The following is a 26,289-nucleotide window of genomic DNA, read 5'->3' as shown; positions in this document are numbered from 1 at the left end:
CCTCAACATGCAGCACTTGGAACAAAAAGGAATGATGCTGACCCTGTGAAAGCATATGTTTTGCGATGGCGCTATGTGTCTCACCTCTAGAAAATCCATACAAATGGTCCCTTATCCGTTCCCTTAATGATCTATTCGTCTTCCCGACGTAGAAGCAGAAACAGATCTGACAGTGCGCAACATACACAACATTTCTTGTGTTACAGTCAGATCTGTTTCTCAGCTCCCATAGTCTCCCATCGTTAGGATTTTTAAAAAACCTAGAGGTGTCCACAAACGCACACTGCGCACAGGTACCACACTTTTTAGTCCCCATGTGCCAAGCTGGTAGGCTGGCATGTTTGTCTATGCATAAATCCGGGAAACAATCGCTAATTTGGAATATTTCCAACTATGAACTTTCAACTGATGAGAAGACACTGCTGAACAAAGGTTTGACATTTATACCTTGCATGAGTGCAGATATTAGTGACATGTTATTATCAGTTAGATTGTTTGCGAGAAGTGTTAATCTGAAACTTATGCATAAAGAAGCTACCAACAACAATGGTTCAGTACTTAAACGCAAAAGTCTAATTAATCCGCACTTACAACCTGATCTAGATATGTTTATTAAAGGTGTGGAAAACGACATTTATCATAATATGAGTTCTGCTCCCCCGCATGGTTTTGACAATAACTTGTCACAAGCACAGAAGAGAGCTCTGATAGAGCTTAAGAACAACAGTGACATTATAATACGACCTGCGGATAAGGGTGGTCAGATCGTGATTATGGATAGACAATTTTATACCACCAAAATGCTAGAATTATTAAGTACGACAGCATACCAACCCATCAGTTTTGATGACATTGATGGATTATTGTCTAGCTTTCATAACATGTTGAGTGAATGTAAATCTTTGAATTTGCTGAGCAATGACTTGTTGAATTACTTTTGGGTAGATTTTCCTATCATACCAAGAATCAACGGACTACCCAAGGTACACAAAGATCCTATTTGCCCTCCTCTCAGTCCCATAGTAGCGGGCTCTGGATGGTTCACAGAACCGATTTCTGTATATCTAGACCAGAGACTTAAATTAATTCTGTCCCGTTTTCCTTATGTGTTAAAAGATACAGGACAATTCCTACGTGATTTGTATGGTTATATGGCCGACATTGACAATATGGATGATTTACTGTTAGTCACATTAGATGTTGTATCTTTGTTTACTTGCATACCGAATAATGAAGGGATACAACTTGTTAGATCTTTGTTGTTAGAATTTGTATCAAATTCTGAAGCTGACCTCTTGTGTCTTTTATTGGAAACAGTTTTAGACAACAATGTCTTTATATTCATGGACAAACTCTACAAACAAACAACTGGTGTCGCGATGGGCACCAGTTGTGCTAACTCTTACGCCAATTTAGTGATGGCAGCGTGGGAGAAGGAGGTTTTGATCGACAATCCACATATAGTCTTTTTTAGACGATTTGTGGATGACCTCTTTCTCCTATGGCGAGGAGATGCACAGTCCTTGACAGGGTTTGTAAGTGATTTGAATAGGCTTGGAGGTTTTCTAACCTTCACTATGGAATATTCACCAGTTTCTATTAATTATTTAGATACCACCATTTACAAAGTAACAACTGGCTATGAATCTACACTATATAGAAAGTCTTGTTATAAAGCTTCATTTTTGACTTATGACAGTATGCATGATTCCAGAACTTTTCGAAATATCATTAAAGGCCAAGCTCTCAGAATTTCTAGGTTATGCTCTGTAGATACACAGTTCTTTTCAGAACTTGATGATCTGAAACAAACCTTTATGAACAGGGGGTATCCACTCACAGATATTGACACGGTATTTGAACAAGTAATACGATTAAGGAGGACAAGAGGAAAACCTTTCTATTCAGAACAAGAAACTCCTGCATGTAGGTCACTAGACAACAATAAACAGGTACCTCTGGTTTTACCACTTGGCAACAATTCGTGGCCGGTAGAACAGGCAATCCAAAAGAACTGGAATGTCCTTACCATTAATGATGACACTAGGAGCCTAGTTGGCAACTATCCCAAATATGTATATAAGAACTTAAAGAATTTGAAACAACAACTTTGTTTCCCGAACTTATGTATAGACAACCATGCCAGTCTACCAGCTTGGCACATGGGGACCAAAAAGTGTGGCACCTGTGCGCAGTGTGCATTTGTGGACACCTCTAGGTTTTTTTAAAAATCCTAACGATGGGAGACTATGGGAGCTGAGAAACAGATCTGACTGTAAGACAAGAAATGTTGTGTATGTTGCGCACTGTCAGATCTGTTTCTGCTTCTACGTCGGGAAGACGAATAGATCATTAAGGGAACAGATAAGGGACCATTTGTATGGATTTTCTAGAGGTGAGACACATAGCGCCATCGCAAAACATATGCTTTCACAGGGTCAGCATCATTCCTTTTTGTTCCAAGTGCTGCATGTTGAGGAATTAGGCATCAGAGGGGGCGATATTGTAAATTCTACTGAGGAGGCTGAAACTAGATGGATACTTTGTTTAGCTGCACATAGGGGCGTTGGCCTTAATGATAGTGTTCCGATCAAACCCATCTTGAAAGCTAGACCTTTGAGGTAAATCATACCATTTATTTTAATATAATATATTTGGTTTTAGATCACACAATGCTATATAGTTCATTGTACTTATGAATATTGTTTTACAATGGTACTTGGCATTCAGTAGGTAATGCATTTTAATTGTTTCTATATGTTTTTAAGTATCTGTGACGTATGAATCAGGAAGTGATGTATTTTTATTTAAACGGTGATTTAAATGTATTTTTGTGTATAACGTCTGAAGAAGCGGCTGTATCCGCGAAAGCGCTTACGTTTTTACAATTAAAAGTTTATATGAAAGTTTCCATACTTGGTCTACATTATATTGCTGCTCTTGGTTTTTACAGCATTTGTACTTGGTTTAAACCGCAGCATTTGGTTTCGATAGTGACAATCATCTGTGAAGGATATCTTGTGGAGTTGGCATACTTATACGGCAGTTGGGGTCTTTGTTTGTGACATTACTACTTTTACCAGTTGCTTGGGTTGGCTTCGTGTTTTTCATCACATATATATATATATGTATATATATGTGTGTATATATATATATATATTTATATATATGCATGTGTGCAACTATATATATATATATATATATATATATATATATATATATATAAAATTATAACTATATATGTGTGTGCGTGTGTGTGTGTGTGTGTGTGTGTGTGTGTGTGTGTGTGTGTGTGTGTGTGTGTGTGTGTGTGTGTGTGTGTGTGTGTGTGTGTGTGTGTGTGTGTGTGTGTGTGTGTGTGTGTGTGTGTGTGTGTGTGTCCGTGTGTGTATATGTACTGTATGTATGTATGCATATATATATATATATATATATATATATATATATATATATATATATATATGGGTCTACTTCTTTATGTTGAAAGCACACTTTAATGAAAAGAGCTTTGCTGAGCACACTTGATTGAAAACACATTATACTGTAACTACAAATCAACGAAACTCAATTAACCGAGATTAGCAACAGCTGGCAGTATTGCACTGAAATCTTTATTTAAGCTGCAGAACGGTAACTCAGTGTACTTCACACTCAATGAAACATGCTGAATCTAAATGAAAACTATCCTGGAGTCCTTGGAGAAGTTTACCACACAACGACCTTACAAAGAGGTAAAATATCTTAGTTATTGAAGGTTATACATATTACTTAGAATGCAGTTCTAAAACAAGAAAATACTGGTGCTGTACATGGATAGTACCTGAGAAGTGTGAAGGGAGAGCTGTAACTACTCGTGTCACTGCTGGCGAAGAACTCCTGAAGTCAGTAATACATAACCATCCCGGTGACCCAACAGATGTGGAGAAATATTCTGTCTTTTTCAACTTAAAACAAAGAGTCACCTTATCCCCAGACTCTGCATGTGTGATTGCTGATGATGTAATGTATTTGTCCTCTTTAGAGTACGCCACTACACTTCCTAGCAGACAAGCATTGTTGCAGCAATTTAGGACAGCTAGATTAAAGTTTTCTGGCATAGTATTTTAATCCTGTTGAATATGGATGTGGCAGAGTTCCCTTTAAAAGGAGGTAATTTTGTTCAGAGATGGATGCCTGATACTGCCAATGACAACACTGTAGTTGTGTTTAGCACTGTACAAAATTTGCAAGATTTAGCTTTGTCTGACATTTGGTTAATGGATGGTACCTACTTCGTGAGAGGGACCGCATGCCGGCAATTGTATACTATATATTTAATGGTCAGGTACGAAGCTTATAGTAAAAGTGTTCTGTTACTGTTCTGTTTAATGAGTAAAAAGTCACTAAAATTTTATAATTTTATGTGACCCTGCCTCTTTGACCTGCTAAATGATCATGGATTGACGTATCAAGTGGATTATATTTTATGCGATTTTGAGGTTACTGCTATGAAAATCATCAAGTTGAATGTCACTGATATAACTTGCAAAGGCTGCTTTTTCCATTTCGGGAGGAACCTTTGGAGAAAGGTGCAAAGTTTAGGATTAGGGTCTTTATATAATTCTAGTATCACCTTCCAGATGGCAGCTAAAAAGTTAGCAGCTCTAGCCTTTTTACCACAGGAGGATATCATTCTTACATTCTCGGCACTGAGGGATAGTTTTCCTATGGAGGGTAAGGAACTTTTTGAAATGCTGAGTGGTATGTTTTGGAAAAACATGCGGCTTTTAGTACTAGATCCACTACACAGATGAGGTTTTCTCCATTATTTCTGATAAACTTTTGGAATATATCTTTCCTTAATGAGTTATTTTTGCCAAGAACACAAACCACAGTAGAGGCTTGGCATCGTAGCTTCAAGTGTTTGATGGGTAAATATGTTTCTGACTTGCACACAGTGATGTGTGGTATAGTCCGGGAGCAAAATAGAGTTGACGAACTTTATGTACAGATACCTGCTGTGTGTCCATCATCCCCTAAGAAATGAGCTCTTTTACATCATCAACAGCAATTTGAAACAATATTTTCTCACAAGGAGTACACTGTCATGAAATATATCACTGTGATTGCTACTTTATTGAAGATGTGATGTGATGTGATGTGCAGGATTGTTATATAATAGGAAATTGTAAACTAGGTGATTTCACTTTATTTTGATCTATGGTTTGCTTTTCATGAACTTAGGTATTGGGAAGGCTGTAGTTTGTTGCAATGTGTCACTGGATGTTGCCACTGTAGGGATAGGTATTAGATTCACTAAATGGAATATGATATTATGAGTTTCAGTGATGTAATGTTTGGGTGTAATGCATTTTCAATCAAGTGTGCTCGGCAAAGTGCTTTTCATTAAAGTGTGCTTCCAACATAAAGAAGTAGACTCATATATATATATATATATCTATATATATATATATATATATATATATATATATATATATATATATATATATATATATATATATATATATATATAGATATACACACACACACACACACACACACACACACACACACATATATATATATATATATATATATATATATATATATATATATATATATATATAGGTCTACTTCACATGGTCGACTTTTCAGAAAGTCGACCTTCATATGGCCGAGACCATATGATCAACTTTCAAAAAGCCGACTACATAAAATAAACACATAAAACACAACAAACTCGGCCTTCCTGAGAACACTGGAAAATATGAAGGTCTCTCCAAACACCATTATATTGGGCGACTTCAACTACCCAAACATAGACTGGGAGCATTACTCTAGCTCCAACACCCTAGCCCAAAGGTGCCTAGAATTCATAAACTCAAATGCTATGGAACAACTTGTTACCACTCCCACAAGAGGGGAAAACATACTGGACCTGATCATCACCAACATGGGGACTCTATGCTCCAGACCAGAAGTGTATCCCTCACTGGTAAAATCAGACCATATACTAATCTCACTGGATATTCACATCCCGACCCCACCCCCTGCCCAGAAAACAACAGTGAAAAACTTCTCTAAAGCAAATTTCAAACTCCTCAAAACCGAGGTGGAATCCTTCAAAGCCCCCGGGCCTGTGGAAAATACGGCCCAGACCCCAGAATCCTTTATAAATGCATTCTATGAACACCTTCAGGAATGCATGGATCATGCAATCCCAAATAAAACCAAGACCCAATCCTCTAAAGGCAGACGTCCTGTCTGATGGACCCCAGCCATAAACAAACTATACAATAGAAGGAGGAAGCTACTACATGATAGAGCAAAATCCCAAAAAGGGAAGGCATCTCTGATCAGTATTAGCAAAAAACTATGGGCACTCATAAAATCATCTAAGGTCAGCTTCGATAAATAAATTGCACAGGACACTAAGGATAATCACAAGGCTTTCTTTAGTTATGTTAGGAACCTGGGTGAGAATTCCCAGATATGCTCAGAATTAGTCCAAAATGACAAAAAATACACCGAACCCACAGACATTGCCAACATCCTAGTTGACAGGTTCAGCGCAAACTTCTCCCCCCCCCTCCCCACCAAAAGGGCAAATATCTATCCCAGCTGAGTGCTGCCCCCCTGACATCTCAGATGCTCAGATAAGAGCCGCCCTCTCCAAAGCAAAAAACACAGCATCAATGGGACCAGACGGTGTCCCGGGCTGCGTCCTACATGAACTCCAAGAAGAGCTAAACCCAAACATAAAACTACTGTTCAATCTCAGCCTTACTACAGGATATGTACCCAAAGAGTGGCGTACAGCAACAGTGGTCCCTCTCCACAAAGGTGGTGCCTCAATGGACCCTGGAAACTATTGCCCCATAAGCCTGACTAGCTTGGTCTGCAAAGCTATGGAAAGGATCATCATGGACTTCATAAACAAAGATATTGGGGACCTACAGACACTGGATCCTATCCAGTTCGGCTTTGTTAAGGGCAAATCCTGCCTCTTAAACCTGGTCGACTTCTTTGAAACAGTCACCAAGGCCATTGACGAAGGGAAGGTGGTCCACACAGCCTACCTGGACCTTGAAAAAGCCTTCGATACAATACCCCACTCGGGCATTATAGATAAGCTCACCAGCTTAAATATAAACCCCTATGTCACTAGATGGGTTGCAAACTGGCTCAAGGACAGAACCCACATCTTTAGAATTGCTGGAGCCATGTCAGACTCCAAACCAGTTACAAGTGGCGTCCCACAAGGCTCAGTCCCGGGACCTCTCTTGCTCGGTATATATTTCTCAGAGGTACAGGCCAACACGGAAGGACTGTAGCTGACCAAGTTCGCAAATGACTGCAAACTGGGTGCCATAATCGACTCTCCAGCCGACACAAGCATCCTCCAAAAGGGCCTCATAGAAACAGACAACTGGTGCCAGAGCCATGGCCTCAAGCTAAACGCCAAAAAGTGTATAGTCATCCCCTTTGGCAAAAACAAAGTGCCCACAAATTACCACATAGGTGGTAATCCATTAAGTACAGAAGAAGTAATTAGGGACCTGGGGACCCAAGTTGATAGCAATCTCTCATTTGACAACCACGTGGCCAAAGTGGTTAGAAACACATTTTATATAGCCCACCTAGTCATGACGGGATTCACATCTAGATTAGGGGAGGTCATCGTGCCTCTTTACTCATCCCTCATCAGGCCCATAATCGAGTACAATGCCCCTTTTGGGATGTACCTTACCAAAGACCTGCAGCAACTGGAAAGACCCCAAAAGTACCTCACCAAGAGGATCAAAGGGCTCAAACAGATGCCTTATGCTGCCCGGTTAAAGAAACTCCAGCTCTACTCAGTGGCATACAGCCTGCTCAGAGGTGATCTGTGCCTGACGTATAAAGCCATGTCCAACCCAGAATTAAGGGACATGCTGCACCTCAAAAAATCCAAATCCCATTGAGCTACGCCCTTGAGAGACTTGAACCTCAGCACTGAAATAAATAGGACATGCTGGAGGGACAGATTCATAATCCAGAGGCTCCCTTCACCCTGGAATAAAATCCCAGTCCAGGTTAGGCAGAGTCCCTCATTGACTCTCTTCAAGAGGAATCTTGATGAGTGAATCGGAGATCGTAGGTTTACCCCGGGTATCACTTCTGTGTCACTGTTAGACAGAGGCACAGTATACTAACCTCGAAAAAGGGCATAGCAAAATTAATTTAAAATGGGTGGCGAAAGCCAAACATATTCTGGCTAGGCTTATAAATGCCCTAGGGCAGATAGCCTAGTATGAACTTATGAACCGATGAACAAACACTTACCTTAAACTATTATCAGGGGGGCATAGCCCCCTTGCACCCCCACACACCCCCGTAATTTAAATATACCAACTCCAAGTTCGCACTACAGTGCGGAAGAGGGAAATTTTCCCATTCCGCACTGTACGGCGATAGCGGTTCCCCATGGTCGGCTTTTTGAAAGTCAATCATATGGTCTCGGCCATATGAAAGTCGACTTTCTGAAGAGTCGACCATGTGAAGGGGACCCATATATATATATATATATATATATATATATATATATATATGTGTGTGTGTGTGTGTGTGTGTGTGTATGTATATATATATATATATTTATAGTTCTGGCCCATGACTGTAACTGATTTACTTTAATGTAACACTATTTTCCTTGCTATTGCTTGTGTTGGTGTTCAGTTTTAACCAAATCTTGCTAAAGAGCTGCATATCTAAAAATTAATGTTAGTTTAAACAATGATGTACATGTTATACTTTATAAATGTAAATCATTTTTTTTTATTTTTTATGTTCCAAATGGCTATAGCATCAGTGGTAACAGATTGAAAATGACTTCATGTGAACAACTTTGTTCTGTTCTCTGCAATAATAAGTCTCTTCTGGAATTGGATTTAAGTGGAAATAGACTCGATGATTCAGGAATTAAAAGTCTTTGCATTGGATTAAAGGACCCAAACTGCAGGATTCAGAAGCTGAAGTAAGTACTGGAAATGCAGATGCTACACAGAATTGAAATAATTAATTTAGAGACTATTACTCGTTGTGCTCCCTGTATAGCTTAGTTAATACTCTCTGTATAGTATAATTAATGCTTTTTGTCTAGCATAGTTAATGCTCTGTGTGTTGTACAATTGGTGCTTTTCGTACAGCACAGTTAATGCTCTCTGTATCGAGCAGTTAAGGCTGTCCCTAACCTTATCGCATTAACACCTATGTGGTATGTACTGTTGTTCCTCTTACAGCCTACACATATCCTTGCATTCCAGAGTATTTTCTGAAAAAAAAGAACTTGAAAAGCACAGGACAATCAAGGCTTTTCTGCTGCAGTACATCATAGATTAATAATCTTAGTGTCATTTTATTAATAAATCCTTGCTTTTTCTAATCCTCCCTATTAAGCTGGTAAATCAGTTAAAAAGTCAAACCCAAGAAAGGTCTGAACATCATAAGGAGTTATGGATGTTAACTGGAAATATACAAAAAGGCACTGTAGGCTTGAATGAGTTACTCTTCCCCTTGTCATCTGTCCCAGGATCACACATGGATCCAAATTTTAAAAGCCTATTTCCTATTCTATTTGAATGACCTATATCCCTCAGCTGTCACTATTTATACGTAAGATGCCTTTTCATTTACATTTTTCAGTTTATAAAACTAGAAAGTAGGTTTGGGATAATGTAAGGCAAGAAAGTAGTCAAAATCAACTTTGCAGCAGTATGCAGCATGACTCCTATCACCACACACTCTTCAGTTTACTGTGAAGTCAGGATCTCACTATGATCTTACTATGATCCTAATCTTCATATAGAGAAAGAAATATGTGTTTTCATTTCTTCATCTGTTCATTTTAACAGTCCATATAGTTGCATTACATTTTGTTGTGTAGGTGCTCCAACTGTTGTTATTAAACCCTGGTTTCAGTATTATGTACTGAGCCTATGTTAGGCTAGTTCATGACTAGTCTTTGAATTAAGGCAGTTCCAGGCATGTCATCTCTGAGCTAGGGGTCTAATTGTTTTTTCCTTATCACTCATCCTGTCATAGCTGTGTTCTTAAACCCAGTGTATCTGTTGTTGCCTGCACCTTATAATTTGACAGCATAATTGCCTCCCTCTCCCATTTTATTGACTCTTAGGTTCATAGAAGATTACTAGGCCAATGGCTTAATGGCCATTACAAGCCTATCCAATATAACCCAGTTTTATCCAATGTATGGCCCCTAGGGGCAAGAGGATGATATTTATTTGTGCCTGCACATTGAGTATATTACAGATTGCCCCTGTTTATAAGCGATATAGGCACTACCCCTGGTGCCAATTTCTGATTCCTCATCCATTGATCCAAACTGCATTTGAATAGCACCAGGGAAGTGCTCGGATTAATGTGAATAGGAAGCCTGTTCCAAAGAAGGGGCAAACTCTGAGACATATATCTGTCTATCCATCATGGTTTGTTTCAGTTGATGACTAAATTTAGATTCCTAGATTGGGTGACCCTCATGCTGTTTGACTTGTGGATGTGTAGCAGCTCCTTCAGAGCTGGATTTATGAGTGCCTTGAAGGTCAGGCATAAGCCACCCCATTAATAGTCAGCAGAAGATAGAGTAATTTTCTTTGTGAGAAACCTCTGAGGTCACTCCAGCTGCTGTAAGTGCCTAGTCAAGTACATGCCAAATGGAGTATTGTACTATTGCTCTAATGAGGACTAAGTACAGCAGGACTATAATTTCCTTGGATCGGCATGCCATACCTTTACTTATAACTTGTAACACATAAAAGGATTTACTCACTACTGTGGACACACAGCAGTCAAGCTATAGGCTACTAACTATTGGTATGCCTAGATCTCTGATTCTACTCTAAGGGGTGAGCTATTGATGTTGTAATTTGCAGGGGTATTTGTCTTCCATGAGGGTGTGGTAATTCTTTTTTTATTTTTTTGCATTTAGTTTTAGTCCATAATTCTTGCACCAATCATTTATCTGATCTAGACCATCATGGCAGATTTGCAATGTCTTTGGCTTAGTATAGATGATGCTATGTATAACTAATTCCACACATTGTTCAATGCTGCCCTGAAGATTGCGGACATAACTAAAAATGCATTATGGTTATCCTTAGCTTTGGAGGCTATTTTTATATCAAAGTCTGCTTTCAGAGACTTGACTAGTTCTCTAATTCGGTTGTTTAGACTAATGAGGGACTTACTGCTCTTCTGTGCACATTTCTTCATACTTCTCTCAACAGGATTTCTTTCTTTTTGTTGTACAATCTATTACTACAAGAGGTCCACTAGGGTGACTTGTTTTTACGGTTTGACCTGGATTTATTTTAGTTTGGTACTGCCGTTTCTATGCAGTTGTTTATATGGTCATACAGGGCTTTCATGTATGCCAGTGCTTAGTTTTCTGTGTTTTCTGGATTTAAGGAGCTTGGGAAATAGCTATGCCATCCCTTAATAGGGGGTAGTTTACCTTAAAGAAGTTCTTAAATTTTCTAGGGTTGGGTGCTGGACTAGTTTTACTTTAGTTTCAAGGGAGACAACTTTGTGATTTGATCTTACCAGTGAGGACATAACACTAGGGGAAATGCAGCACTCTCCCATATTTGTGAGTACCAGATCTAGGATATTTGATCCCCTAGTGGGACAGCAGGCTAGCTGCTCCAGGGCATTTGAGTTTAAAGAGTCAAGAAATCTTTGGGCCTGCATGTTAATGGCTGTGTATGCCTCCCAATTAATGGAGGGGTAGTTAAAATCACCCATGAGTATGGTATTGGGCTGGATGGCGAGTGATTCTTGTAACTTCAGGTATGATGTATGGGTTTCCAGGTTCATAGTGGAGGACCTGTAGCTAGCAAGAATATGGTAATGGATTTTCCATGGTTAATTGAATAGGAAGTAGCCTTGAGGTGTGTTATCCTTTATGTGGATAGATACACGTTCACCTTTTGCTCTTTCATGTTCAGTGGATGGTCGGAATGTATGAAAGGCATTACAGTCATGCACTGCTGCTTTAAACCATGTTTCAGTGATTGCATAGAGCATAGACATCAGCATTCTCCAGGGTGAGGAGAGCTTCCAGAAAGTGCAGTTTCTTGTTCAGGCTCCTAGCACTGATCAGTAACAGCTACAGATTATTCTGATTAGTTTTTACTATATTAGAAGGTTTGTCTGTTTCGCAATGCCTAAAAAGGCACTATAGGGGTGGATAATATTTTGACCAGTATTTGAAAGCCTAGAGGTGACAGGTGAAGACCATCCCTGGCAAAGCAGCATGGCCTGTGAGACATTTCTTCCCAAACTGACAAGTATTGGATGCCTTTGGAATCACACCAGTGGCTAAACCAATTGTTAAAGTCAATCATTTTTCTGCTGGTATTATGGCATCATCCTTGGAGATGGTAGAATGCTGCTGAATGCTAGGCTCATAGTACCTGCCTGTGACACATGCTCTGTGAGCTCAATTATATCTCTTTTCATATAGTCCAAGCAGGTATATCTCAGGTCATTCATGCCCACATGGACTATGACTGAGTCATACTGGTACTTAGTGGTAAGTGACCTTACTGCTTGCATGATCTGGTGAATCCAGGCCCCTGACAACTAACCGTAATCTACCCTTTACCCAGTCTGGTAAGAAGGACATCAGTGTGTCTCACCATGGTGTCTCCTATGACCACAATATTGGGTCATGGAGTGTTTTGCCTTATGGGCTTGATAGATGAGGCACAATGAGATGTTGCTTTATGTGTTGTGATGAGAATGGTCTTGTTTGTGTACATGTAGAGTTTCTGAGGAGTGCGTCTGAGAGGCCTTTGAAGTTTGGCTGAGTCACTTGTGAGCACCGCTGTGTATGTGGGTCTATGTGTGTGGTCCTTTGCGGGTGCAGTGAGTGATGTGTGAGTTGCTGACATAGTTGTTGATTTTTGTGTCTATATGTGAGAGTCTGACCTCCAATGTCAATGTGTAGCTACATCTCTCACATACTGCATTTGGCTGTTCAAGAATTAAGTGGTTGTCACTGTACATAAGACAATTGTTACATTGCCTCAGGATACCTAATGTCCATCAAGCTGGATGCAGAGACAGCAGGAAAGTGCCTATCCATGGTTACAGGTCCTAATGTGTACTTGAAATGATAGGAGTGGAGGGTGTTTGTAACTGGATGAGGGAAGGGTGCTTAAGTGGTGTAATCTGCAGCTAACCTAACCAGCGATGCTGCCCATCACCAAATCAGATGTTCTCTGATAGCAAAAGTCCTAGGTGCTGTAGTAAGGTAACTAGCACAGTAAACTTTCACAGTATAATGAAAATAAGCGATGTTTCCAAATGTTTGCATCTGTACATGGCACTGTCACAGAACACCACTGGAAATAAAGAAAACTAACTGAGCCCTCTGGCCAATACAACAACTACACTTACAGCCCTTTTGTGTGTTTCCTAGCTCAACTAGACCAGGTAAATACTTACTGCCATTATATGAGTAATCACAGTCCTAGTAATGTAAAAGCACATTAAAGGAGTGTCCAGAGTAAAATGCTACCACAAACAAACTTAAAGTTACACATACAGCAGTGTACTTTAAACAGCTTATAAAAGTGTGATTTTTGATAATTCAATGTAAAAATGAGCCAAAAGCCATTCAATTGTACACAATTTATAAAGGCAATAAAAACAAGACCAGGCAGTTAATAAGTCCTCCAAAAAAAAAAAACTACATTCAGGCATCTCTAGTTTGTTTCCCCAACCTATACAGACCAGGCTACCATCCAGTGTCACTAGTTGGAAAATCCACCAACCTCTTGATGTAAAAACACAGAAAAGTGCTTGCTAGAGTGTAAAATTACACATTTTATCCAGCACCCAGCTAAATAATAAACTCAGAGCAAGTAAATTGGTAGAACAGACAATGAAAGGCAGAATGCACTTATTTTCGAAATAAGCACAAGGAAAGGCAAATAAATAATTCAATATATAATCAGAAGTATAGAAAAGGAGGAACTTATGAAGCTCAATTTACAGTAAGAGTGGAAAGAATAACATTACCAAGTAAAGCAGATCAAGGAATGCAAGGGTAGGTGAAAAAATAACGGGTGGGTAGAAAAAATAACTAGCAGGGAGTCACTAACAGTGCTTGTAGCTTATGCAGACTTTGAGTCTCATCAGAAAAGATGAAGACCCAAACAGTCCCTGTCAACAATAAGTACATAAGTGTCAATTTACAAAGTATCTTCCCTTAAACTGCTCACCGGGCTAAAAGACTTTTGATAAAACTGTTTAATATTGGAGTACTGATACTGCTTGCACTGATTTTAGTGTTAAATTAGTGAGCTTTTTTTACTATAGTTAGTTTACTGCTTCTTGCTGGTGACAGAAGGTTTCCAGGATAGTTTTTTTTCTATTGAACTTTAAATATTTAGTAGCAAGTCCAACTAAACATTATCATAAATAGACCAAATACCAAGCAGTTATAGTTAGCCCTGCCCCTAGAGTCATCCCTGTCAGTGTCATGGGCCAGTACTTTCCCACAACTTCTCTAGCCAGCCTAACTGATATGAATATCTTGAGACAGTGTAAGAAGTGTTTTATGCTGTCTGGTGATTATCTGTTACTCAAACAGCATAACACGGTATGTGAGAGATGAACATATGCAATATCCTTGGAGGCAAAAATCTCGTACACAGTACACTCAGGCAACAAAATTGTCAGCAGTACACCACACATCGTACCTCGCCAAGGCCATCACAATACACATAATCCATCATATGCTGATGTTCTAAAGATTAACTTGCCAAAAACCTCAAAGAACTCCAAAAAATCACACAGGCACAAAGCACACTCACCAAGTTAAGCCTACCTTCTCACATAGCACAAGGAGTCACAAAGTCACAGATGCTGAGCCTGGAAGACAGGCATTGACCCAATCAAACATTCTTGTTATAGGTGACTCCGTTATAAGACATACAGATGTGCCTGTTACCAGGCTGAGCAAGGAAAGAGTGATGATTACTTGCTTGTCTGGTGCCAGGATCTATCAGATCACACATGCACTCAAGTCCTTGAACAAGTACCAGTATGACTCTGAAATAGTTCATGCTGGTGTCAATGACTTGAGATGTACCTCCCTGTACTGTATGAAGACAGACATGATGGAGCTATCAGACTATGTGTCCCAGGCAGGTATGAGCCTAACATAGAGCAGTATTCTACTGTCTGCAAGGATGAAGCCACTATATGAACAAAAGATAATTAACTTAATACTTGGCTTAGTGTTTGGTATCATTCAAAGGGGGTCCAACATTTGTCAGCCTGAATGGATATTTTCAACAGACTACACTTCTTTGATGGGGATGGCCTGCATCTGTTCCCTTTTGATTATTGGCAAAGACATTGTCCACCCCCACAGTTTCTTTTTAGGCATTGTCAACCTGATAAACCTACCAACATAACGAAACAAGCAAAGGAAAATACAAAGGTGTTACTTATCAATGCTAAGTGTCTAAACAAGAAACTCCACTCCCTACAAGCCCTTCTCACCCTAGATGGCACTTGTGTCTATGTAGTGACTGAGACAGGTTTTAAAATAGCAGGGAGCACTCCAGATGTGCAGTGCTATAACACTTTCCACATGTTTAGACCACCTACTACATAGAAGGGAGGAAAAAGGTGCAGGTGTTCAGTCTTCATCCAGAAGAGCTCACATCAAGGCTGTTAAAACAGCATGATGCACTACAGCGTCTTCATGTCCAAATAACCATCAGGAAAGTTCCCCTACCATATATTAGCTAACTAGAGAGCTCCCTCTATGACACAAGAAAGCCACATTGCATATCTACAGCAACTAGAATCACTTAGTGCTAAACAATATGTTTTTTTCCAGATGATCTAAACTATCCAACTATAAATTAGGATACCTACACCACCACTACTGCACAAGCACAGAGATTCCTGGATTTTTTCTGTACAAACACCCTGGAACAATTAATCAAGATACCCACTAGGGGGAAATAACATGTTGGTTCTTGTCCTTACTAATATGGCAACATCTTGCACCATCCCTTGCATATCTTCATCACTTGTTAGGTATGAGTATAACTCAGTCTCCTTCGAAATAAAACTGAAACCAGAGAACCCTTCCACCCAAGGCAATCTTAGAAATTTCTTTAAGACAAAGTACTTTCTCCTAAGTGATACATTGGCAAGCTTCAAATCCCCACCAAACCCAGCTAACTCAACTGAATGCGCAGAAATGTACATCACCACCACACTATACCAGCAAATTAACAGTTCCATAGATGCACCCTATAGGAACAAAAGCAGGATAAACCCCAGAAAAAAACCCACATAGTGAAACCGTAACATCAATAAGTTTTTGATAAAAGGAAAAGAATTATGACCAAATGTAAGAAGAGTAATTCCCAGAATGTTAAAGCCCTTGTCACTGATGTAAGCAAACAGCTCAGGAGCTTATTAAAATCCACCAAAGCCAAACTTGAGACTAAAATAGCTATCCAAGCCAAAGACAATCACAATGCATTTTTTTTAGTCATGATCATAATTTCAAAAGCATAATACAGCAATGTGTTGAACTGACTGTGAATGACGTTACTTACACTAAGGGTGAAGATACAGCACGAAGCACAATTTTGTCATACATGGATGCCAAGAAATCTGAATCGGGGCACAGATTCTCTATGTAGAATTTTTTCTGCTAAAGATCAGTAAGTCATATCAGAAAGTGGTTTCAAGAGAAGTGATAAAATAGATCCCTTATTGATCAGATAAATTCCCGTTTCTTACAAAACCTGCCTCCTTGTTGAGTTTCTCCTGAAAGTTGACACTGGGAGGGGAAGAAACATACTTTGGCATTTTATTGCTATTTTGTTTTAGTAAGCAAATTCGCTACAATGAAGCATGTGTCCAGGAAGTTATATGCTGGCAGAATGCTTGATCTGACTTTTAATGATGAATCTGATCTGCTTATTCAGAGAAAAGCAGCAGTATATTGACCAGTGACAGTCAAATTAGTGCTGAGCTGTGGAATGGAAAACACAAAGGTAAGTACTTTATCAGTCAGGTAGGCCATAGTTATCTCAAACTGCTACACCACTGCACCACTGCAGAATGAAATAATAGCTTGTGGACCCATATGCTTAATAGCTGCATACTAAGCATTGGTCGGTAGTAAAATATGAATAGTAACAGTAAAGATGCGATTCAGTATTCTTGTGTTAACACTTTCTCTTGAAGTGTGGTTATTTATGTACAATAGTACAAAGCAAGGCTTTTTTGTATTTTACCATGACAAGTTTAAATATCTAGGAAGAACTGATATGCTTTAATTGCTGGTGTTATAAATGAACACACACACACACACACACACACACACACACACACACACACACACACACACACACACACACACTTCGATAATTTTCTCAGGTAGTTTAGTATGACTGCTAGCAGGTAAACAAGACAGAAATTGTCTACAACTACCTCCATAAGAACAACGGAGCATCATATGATGTTTTTTCAGACAATCCTTTTCTAAGAGCATACTTGAAATTAACTGTCAATAACTCTTGAACCATGACAGCCACACAAACAATATAAACATGATAACTGTTCAACAAACAGATCTTCACAACGTGATAAGTGGGTGTCAGTGTCTCAGAACCCATGCTGTCTATACACCTACTATCAGCAGCGAAGCTGTTCATCTAGATGTTATCATCAAAATGAGAAATAATTCAGATTTGTGCTATACTTGCATACTGAGATACTGGCAGAATTATCCTGGCTGTACAAGACAGAGGCCCTGTATGAGTGGTAAATGTGTCTACAACGATGTCAGCTTTCTGTTGATACCTTATAATATTGTCCATGTAGTATGTAATGTACTGTAAATCTATTACTATGATAATAGTCACAGATCAAAAGTCATGCTATGTCCTCACCATAGTACTCATTTTATTGGAACTTTGTTTTAGCTCTTTCATCTTAAAAAGCAAGACTGCTTTAGAAATAATAAAGTTCTAAGGGACATCGCATTAAATATGCAGTAATTATGTGAAGAAAATCATGTGATAACCACATTGTGTGATAAAACACAGTTATATGACTTCTGTAACACAAAATTATATACAATGATTGACACTTTTTTAAGAAATATTTTAAAAACATAAATAAATAAATATCCTAACATCAAAAAATTGTTTGTATTCTTGCTGCCTTCATTTTTAGAATGCTAATGATACTGATAGATTCATTCAGAACTGAAGGTGGTTGGCATTACGTCTGAGCTGCCAGTAAAGTTAAGTGATATTTCCAAAAGGTTTCCCCAGCTCTCCCTGCCTGAAGTCATGTTAATTTTATTCCAGCACCACAATTACAATTACAGATCTGTGGAATCTAGTATTGACATCACTGCCCAGATGACTGATGCACATGATTCTGAGGAGCTCCCCCTTCCATGCCACTGAGATGTTCTTACAGGATAAAGGAACAAAACATCCAACCCTCATCTGATCCATATTTTTATCACTGTAACAACAAAGCACCAAGATACACTGGACAACATCAACCAGGAGAGGCAGAGCAGAGGGCAGAACCACAGGAGGAAATAATTTCCACACCGATTAATTTTTTAACAGAAGCAGATGTCTTGATGGAACTTGAGGATACCTTGCCTTAGCCATCAGGTATATTAAATATTTTTGATGACAACTTCAAGATTTATAATTAAACCCCTTTAACCATCACAGCTCTTCACAATGTTCTCTTTGAAAGGGGTTTACTTTCATTCTTTCTCAACCTACTAGAGACACTGCTTAATCTCAAGTTATGCATGCATAAACTCAACTTGGCTTTGTACTTTAAGAATAGTGAAGGGAAGTGTCAGAATGAAGCTCACCTTAAGAAAAGAAGTACATTTAATTCCATCTAAATCCCATGGTCTAAATATTTGAAAAACACTCTTGAGACTGACATCAGAAGAGCGCACACTGTTAAAATAACTATCATGCAACAAGAATCATGAAACCTTATAAAGGAGGCGGGTGGTGATAATGCAGGCTATGGAGTATATGAGGAAAATGCTATGTATGTTGAATGATTATAATACCTATTCTTTTATGTCCCTGCATAAAATTAGCATAGATGATAGAAATATTGACTTGTTAAGTTAAGTATCTGTTATTAACTGATATTACTAACATTGATCTCCACAACTTCTTTTACTATTCACCCAAAGACAGCAAATATATTTGCAATACCTAAAATCCACAAGAGTGTAAACAACCCCCTAGCCCACAATTAAACCTTTTGTTGTGGCGGGGTGTTCAAAAATGGAATCACATGATAAATTTATTGACTTCAAATTAAAAACAACAGTAAAAGGTTTCATTACATATTGAAAGATTCCTGGCATTTTTTATATGAAGTCAATAAAAAGTGGATTTCTCTGTGGATACTATCTTAGTGACTTTTTTATTATACAAGATGACCTAGATTTAAAGTAGTTCAGGGAATGTGTAATGGGAGATGCTTCCCTTTCAGCTAAGGACATTAAGTTGTTAGAAGTAAAAATACAGACTGTAATTTCATTACCTTTGAGGGGGAATTTTACCCCCAGATTAGTGGAGCAGCAATGGGGGCAGCATGTGCCCCATATACACTAATTTGGTCTTGTGATACTGGAAAACTAATTTTGTATTTTCTAACTCCTATAAGAGCTACTGCAAGGATTACTTCAGGTACTTAAATGTCATCTTTATTTTTTGACAAGTGACTTAAGAGGTGCTATATTTCTACAGCTTTTGGAAGATACTACTTATTTCCACATTATATATACAACTTTACATCACTTACTTAGATGTGTGGCTATATAAGAATTTTTTTATATGCTGCTATTCCTCAAGTATCTTCCACAAAGACTTTTTCAAATTGTTATTTGCACTACAAGACTTGCCACCATCTCAAACAGAAAAAAAATAATCTGGTAAAAGGTCAGATGGTCCATCTTTCCAGATTAATATCTGATGACAACTTTTGCAGTGAGGTGATCAACATAAGTGGTATGTTTGGGATTATGGGTACCCTAATCATCTCGACACCATGAAATATACGCAGGAAGAGAGGGCACAAAGATTCATCCCTACTCTCAAAAGTAATAATGAAGATGGCCTAAGAATCCATCACAATCTACTGATTTTCAGAGATTTATGATTTTAACTTACAGCAACAATGTGCATGACATCAAAAATAACCCATAATAAATGGAGAATGATTTATCATTTTGACAACACTAGAGAGGCATTAGGTACTACTGCTGAATTTATTTACAAAAAAGGTACTAACATTAAAAATACACTAGAATTTAAGGCTGAGAATAACTAAAAAACTGACATAGAACTGGGGGGACCAGGAAATGTGGTCACTGCAAGTTATGTCATTTTATCACTTTATTAATGTCAGTGGATGCAATGAAATATTGATGCTTCACTTGTTAACATTTGAATAAGTCAACAAAAATTGTCAGACTACAGCAGTTGTTTATTTAGCTAACCGTTCATCTTGTGACATGCTCTGCATTGACAAAACTGAACGCACCAAGGGAAAGACTATATGAGCATGTTTACAAGATCAGAAAGGGTTTAATAAACAATGGGTTAAGTAAACATGCTGGTTGCTGCAAGAGGTTTCCAAGTTCACTTTCATGGTGCTGGAAGAATTAACATGACTTCAAGTAGGGGGAGTTGGGAATTTTTTTGGAATATCGTGACCTTTATTGGCAGCTCAGACATAATGCCAGCCACCCCCCAGGTCTGACTGAATCTATCAGTATCACTAGAGCTCTTAAAATGAAGATCACAATAATATAAATTATTGTTTGATGTTGCGATAATTATTTCTGTTTTTAAAATATTTCTTACAAAAATGTCAGTCGTATATAACTTTGTGTTATTGATATCATATGACTGTTTTTATCACATAATGTTTTTATTACATGACTTTAAGCACATAACTTTCATCACATGATTACTGCATATTAAAAACAGAGTGTCTCATATCTTTGGGCGGCCACGGTGGTGCAGTGGTTAGCATTGCCGCCTCACAGCAAGAGGTTCTCCGGTTTGATCCTTGGCTGGGGGCGCCTTCTGTGTTGAGTCTGCATGTCCTCCCTCTGGTCGCGTGGGTTTCCCCCGGGTGCTCCGGTTTCCTCCCACATCCCAAAGACATGCTGTAGGTGGATTGGATACTCTAAATTGGCCCTAGGTGAGAGTGTGTGCATGTGTGTGCCTTCTGTGGAAGGTTGGGTGCCGGACTGGCAACTTGACACCATAAAACTGCACTGCCAATCATGAGGGGACAAGGTGATCCACTGTGGCGACCCCTAACCGGGAAAAGCCAGAAGAAGTGTCTCTTATAGCTTTGTTATTTCTGAGGAAGCCTTGTTTTTTTAAGATGAATAAAGTGACTTATATGATCAGGATACAGCATGTTTTTATTCTGTGGATTTATGTTTTCTTTCTGTTAAGCGTGAATCTACTTTTTTCTTGGTTACTAATATAATAATACCACATCATAATTATATTTATAATTATGAATAAATTACTATATATTCAGTTCTGTTCATGTAAAACACTGAAAGGTGCTGCACTCCATTACTTTATCCTGTATTGTTATTGTGGCAGTAAGTCAAATCTAGCTAAGCCATTATATATTATATACCGTATAAATATATAATATTTTAAAAATGCCAATTTTCATAATCAGTGCTATAAGGACATTTCAGTATCTTCCTTTGTGTGTGACCTAAAATCACTTATCCTGTGTAAGTTTCCTTCACTTTCTCATCTACATTCTGATACCTGGCTCTTGCGTTGCTTTCTTTTTTCTCTGATGTTAATATAAATACTAAAAAATAGCATTTCATAAAATTGTGTGCTTAAGTATTATATCTTTATTTCTGGTACTGCCAGGAAGTCCATGTTCACATTAGACTGTGTGTTTTCAACACCTCCCTACTAAGCTTTTAACTTCACAACTCTGAACTGTCTGAGTCACATGATTAAATATCAGGGTGAGCTTTTAAAGGCACACCTGAAGAGTTTAGGGTAGTTAAACAATGAGTCAGTGAAGGCAAAAATCACCAGTTAGCCCCAGACTATTGTGCAGGCAGGGAGATATATCGTAAAATGTGGCCATGATGTTCTAGATATAACATCTTGGGCTGCTTCTACTGGGCCGGTCATTAAAACACATTCCTGGCTGAAGACCCAGTCCCAGCATGAGTATGTCAAGCTATGACTCCTTAGGGCCTCATTGAATATGGAGTGGCTTCTGGGAACACTAGCACAAGCTCTTTTCATAAGACTGAAGGAGAAAGAGAAGACTATGAAGTCAGTGAAGCACATTATACTCTTCATTTCCTAAATAAAGTAGAAAGTCATTTATTTATCCAGAAAGACTGACTGGGACAGAGCCCATTTTCAGAGGAGACCCAGGAAGAAACTGTATAGATAAATGTGTTCAGAATGTGGAAGGAAAACAGACAACCTGTGGGAAACCCACTCAAACACAGGGAGGACATGCAAACTCCACAGAGAAGGCACCCCAGCTGACAATCGAACCAGAGAACCTCTTGCTGTGAGGTGACAACACTAAATGCTGCACCACTGCACCACCCAATCACAAAACAATCAGTCAATTCCCAGACACTGGGTAAAGGGAAAATTCCAAAAGGAAAGAGGAGTCTTCATTGCTTGCTTGCTTATACCATACCTCATATAAATTTGCTGAATTCCTCATTTTAGTTGGTCCAGACCTCAGTCTGGTTGGATTAAATCCTGTAATAACTCACACAGTCTTGTAATATCTTTTCAGGGAATAGTAATCTCTGTACACATGAGCAAGGTCACCATCGATTGCCAATACATCTTTAAAGATATCTGCCATCGTACATCAGTTGTGGTGGAGGAGGCAGCGGTCATTAGTATATTTAAGCAAATAACATTTACATTTTTAAACTCACAGGGTATAATTGAGTACAATGCCCCTTTTGGGATGTACCTTACCAGACACCTGCAGCAACTGGAAAGACCCCAAAAGTACCTCACCAAGAGGATCAAGGGGCTCAAACAGATGCCGTATGCTGCCCGGTTAAAGAAACTCCAGCTCTACTCAGTGGCATACCGCCTGCTCAGAGGCGATCTGTGCCTGACGTATAAAGCCATGTCCAACCCGGAATTAATGGACATGCTGCACCTCAGAAAATCCAAATCCCATCGAAGCCACGTGCTGAGGGACTTAAACCTCAGCACTGAAATAAATAGGACATGCTGGAGGGACAGATTCATAACCCAGAGGCTCCCTTCACTCTGGAATAAAATCCCAGTCCAGGTTAGGCAGAGTCCTCAGTGACTCTCTTCAAGAGGAATCTTGATGAGTGGATGGGAGATCGTGAGTTTTACCGGGTATCACTTCTGTGTCACTGTTAGACAGAGGCACAGTATACTAACCTCGAAAAAGGGCATAGCAAAATTAATTTAAAATGGGTGGCGAAAGCCATACACACTCTGGCTAGGCTTATAAATGCCCTAGGGCAGATAGCCTAGTATGAACCTATGAACCTATTAACCTATATGACCACTGCCTTGTAGCCTGATCAAACAACTAAATTCATAGAGGAAGCAAGCAGTTTTGGAAGAAAGACAGTGTGACAGAGTTAAAAGACAAAATATAACCACAGCAATGGTGATAAAAATTGCTATGTAAAGGAGAAATTCACAGTGCCACACAAAGACAACCCACTCCTATTTATACTACATTTACATTTCCACTTCCTGTTCTTCTCAAAGAAGTTTTCACAACTGAATGGCTTAAAAGGAGCCTACCAACAATGCATGTGTGATATACAGTGCATGAACATCATCATGTGATAAACACAGGACAGTGTGTGTGTGTGTGTGTGTGTGTGTGTGTGTGTGTGCGTGCATATGTATATATATATTAATATATGGCAGGGGGAAGGCTTTGTTTATGATGGGATTTACCTACTGCTGACCTCAATATTTGCCCGCTAAGGCTTTACCCTCATGATCAGGTGTTGTTAGTTTGGAGTATATCCCACTAGATCCCATGGCATGCCATGTATTATTGTTTTAATAATCTATGAGAGGATTATGGATTACAGTAGGATTTATTTGTCACTGGCAAAATTAAAAAAGCAAGGTTGAAACATCGGGTGATCTAACAAGAAGTTCATAAATCCTATCAGAACTCCAAACCTCATGCCATGGATTGCTACTTTTATGTAATTTATTTTTCTGTTCTTTTCTGTTATTTCTGCTTTAAATTAAATCTGTAGTGATGCAGTCTTACAAACTTTGGGTATGCTACACTTTTTCAGTTTAAATCAGCATTGATAATACCGAGAATAGTGATTTAAAGTGGCGCTGTATGAAATAATGATTTGAATGTTTATTTGCAGGCATTTTGTTTTTCTCAGACATTTGTACATTCAGCTGTCATTTGCTAAATTTAATTGTTTATCTTATATGCAGTTTTAAAGCATGCTGGGATTAAGTGGCTTGTGATGTTTCAGTGTCAGCAATTGACAGCACTTTTATGAAGTAACAATATTTTTAGATGTATGCCTTGTATATAGCTGTTAACAGTTTTTTTTTCTGAATTGTTTTCTGGTATAATGTGCAAAAATTTTCATGTGTGTGTGCGCGTGTGCGCGTATGTGCGTGTGCATGTGTGTGTTTTTCCAGCTCCCTGTTGACCATATAGCCTCTCTCTTATCATATTTTTTGTCCCATTTCTTCCCCTAGGTTGAGACCACTTCTCTATTTTGTTTTAATTTATACCTGGGGGTGATGGTCAAAACTACCAGTAGTAGTCACAGCACCCTGAAGGGCCAAGATTTTCTGTAGTCCTAAAGCCCTCCCCCACTGTGATGACATCATATGCACCCATTAAGCTAGGTGTACAATTTACAAGGTGCAATAAGGACAATGAGCTGTTACATGAGCAATTACTCCACCCTAGACACATAGGGTAGTTATGTCTGCTGGGCTCCCCCAGCACTGCTATTCCTCCTGAGCTACAGCCTCTGCCACAGCTCAGTGAAGGACTGGCATTCAAGCTCCCACCCCTCCAAGATAAGCATGCCAATCCTCCCTGCCCACTCACAACAGTGGTATGGAATGGCTCCTTGAACAAATGGGGTACCCAGTACCTGAGAAAATATGAGTTATTTAATTGAAATATTATTAGCATATGCCATATGCTAATTGTCTTTCAGCTTCTCCTATTAGGGGTCACCACAGCAGATCACCAGTCTGCAGATTGATTGGCAGTGGAGTTTTTATGGTGTCAAGTTGCCAGCCCGGTGCCCACCCTTCACAGAAGACACACATATGCACACGCACACCTACCTGCATGTGTTTAAAACTCATATAGTAATGATTATAATAATAACTTTAACCAGAGTATGTTTATATGATATTCCATGGTAGCAAAATAATGTATTCATATTGTTGAAAAATCTTTGCACTGATAGGGTCCAACAGGCATTGCTTTGCAGATATTTGCATTTATTTGTTCATTAAATATGCAAATATGCATACAAATCACAATTATGCAACTATCTGAAAAACAGAGTAACATCTACAAAACTGCTTTGCAGTAAATTGAAGATCACATCTTCATGAATAAAACTTACATGGGTAGTTAGGGTCCACCTACTATGGTTACAGAAATAGTACTAGTTTGCATAATTTATAAGAATTAATTTGACATATTATTGAATTACTTGTTCAACATAAAATTATCAATAGATCTGGCTTAAAAATTAATATCACCATTGCAAAGAAGTTATATTAATATCCCTCTTTTAACTTTTTTTGTAACTTTTAAAGTTTTTGAGATATATGCATTTGTTTATTGGCAGGTTACAAAACAGCTTTCTCAGAATTTTTGCTCAGGCAAAAGTTGCCCAGGAAGGAACTATGCAGATGTCAGAAGCTTTGAAATTCCAATCAGGCTAGGTGTGAAAACGTTAACCCTTTATTTAATGTTTTGGTCTTTCTTTACTGTTTTCATTTATTATAATGGTTTCACAGACTAATATTGCACAGCTCACAGTTATAATGATAATTCACATCAATCAAAAATACATAAATATTCGATTTAATGTATGCTTAAAGTTGTTGAAATGGGTGATATCTTGCCTACAACAAAAGATAACCATGTAATCCTACC

At 38.6% G+C, this 26,289-nt stretch overlaps 1 protein-coding gene across 2 annotated transcripts in view; it reads left to right on the top strand.

Moving 5' to 3' along the window:
- The window catches only part of LOC122802555 (NACHT, LRR and PYD domains-containing protein 3-like), an 826,460-nt gene that overhangs the window by 627,301 nt on the left and 172,870 nt on the right, over positions 1-26,289 (top strand). For both annotated transcript variants that reach the window (XM_044072217.1, XM_044072216.1), the window contains exon 13: positions 8,825-8,995. In XM_044072217.1, the coding sequence (XP_043928152.1) occupies positions 8,825-8,995 (171 nt within the window). The remainder of the gene's footprint in view (positions 1-8,824; positions 8,996-26,289) is intronic.

Source organism: Protopterus annectens, chromosome 5.part0, assembly GCF_019279795.1.
Source record: "Protopterus annectens isolate FY-2018-M chromosome 5.part0, PAN1.0, whole genome shotgun sequence".
In the NCBI taxonomy this organism is placed as follows: domain Eukaryota; kingdom Metazoa; phylum Chordata; order Ceratodontiformes; family Protopteridae; genus Protopterus; species Protopterus annectens.
This window is presented reverse-complemented; position numbering and strand designations above follow the sequence as displayed.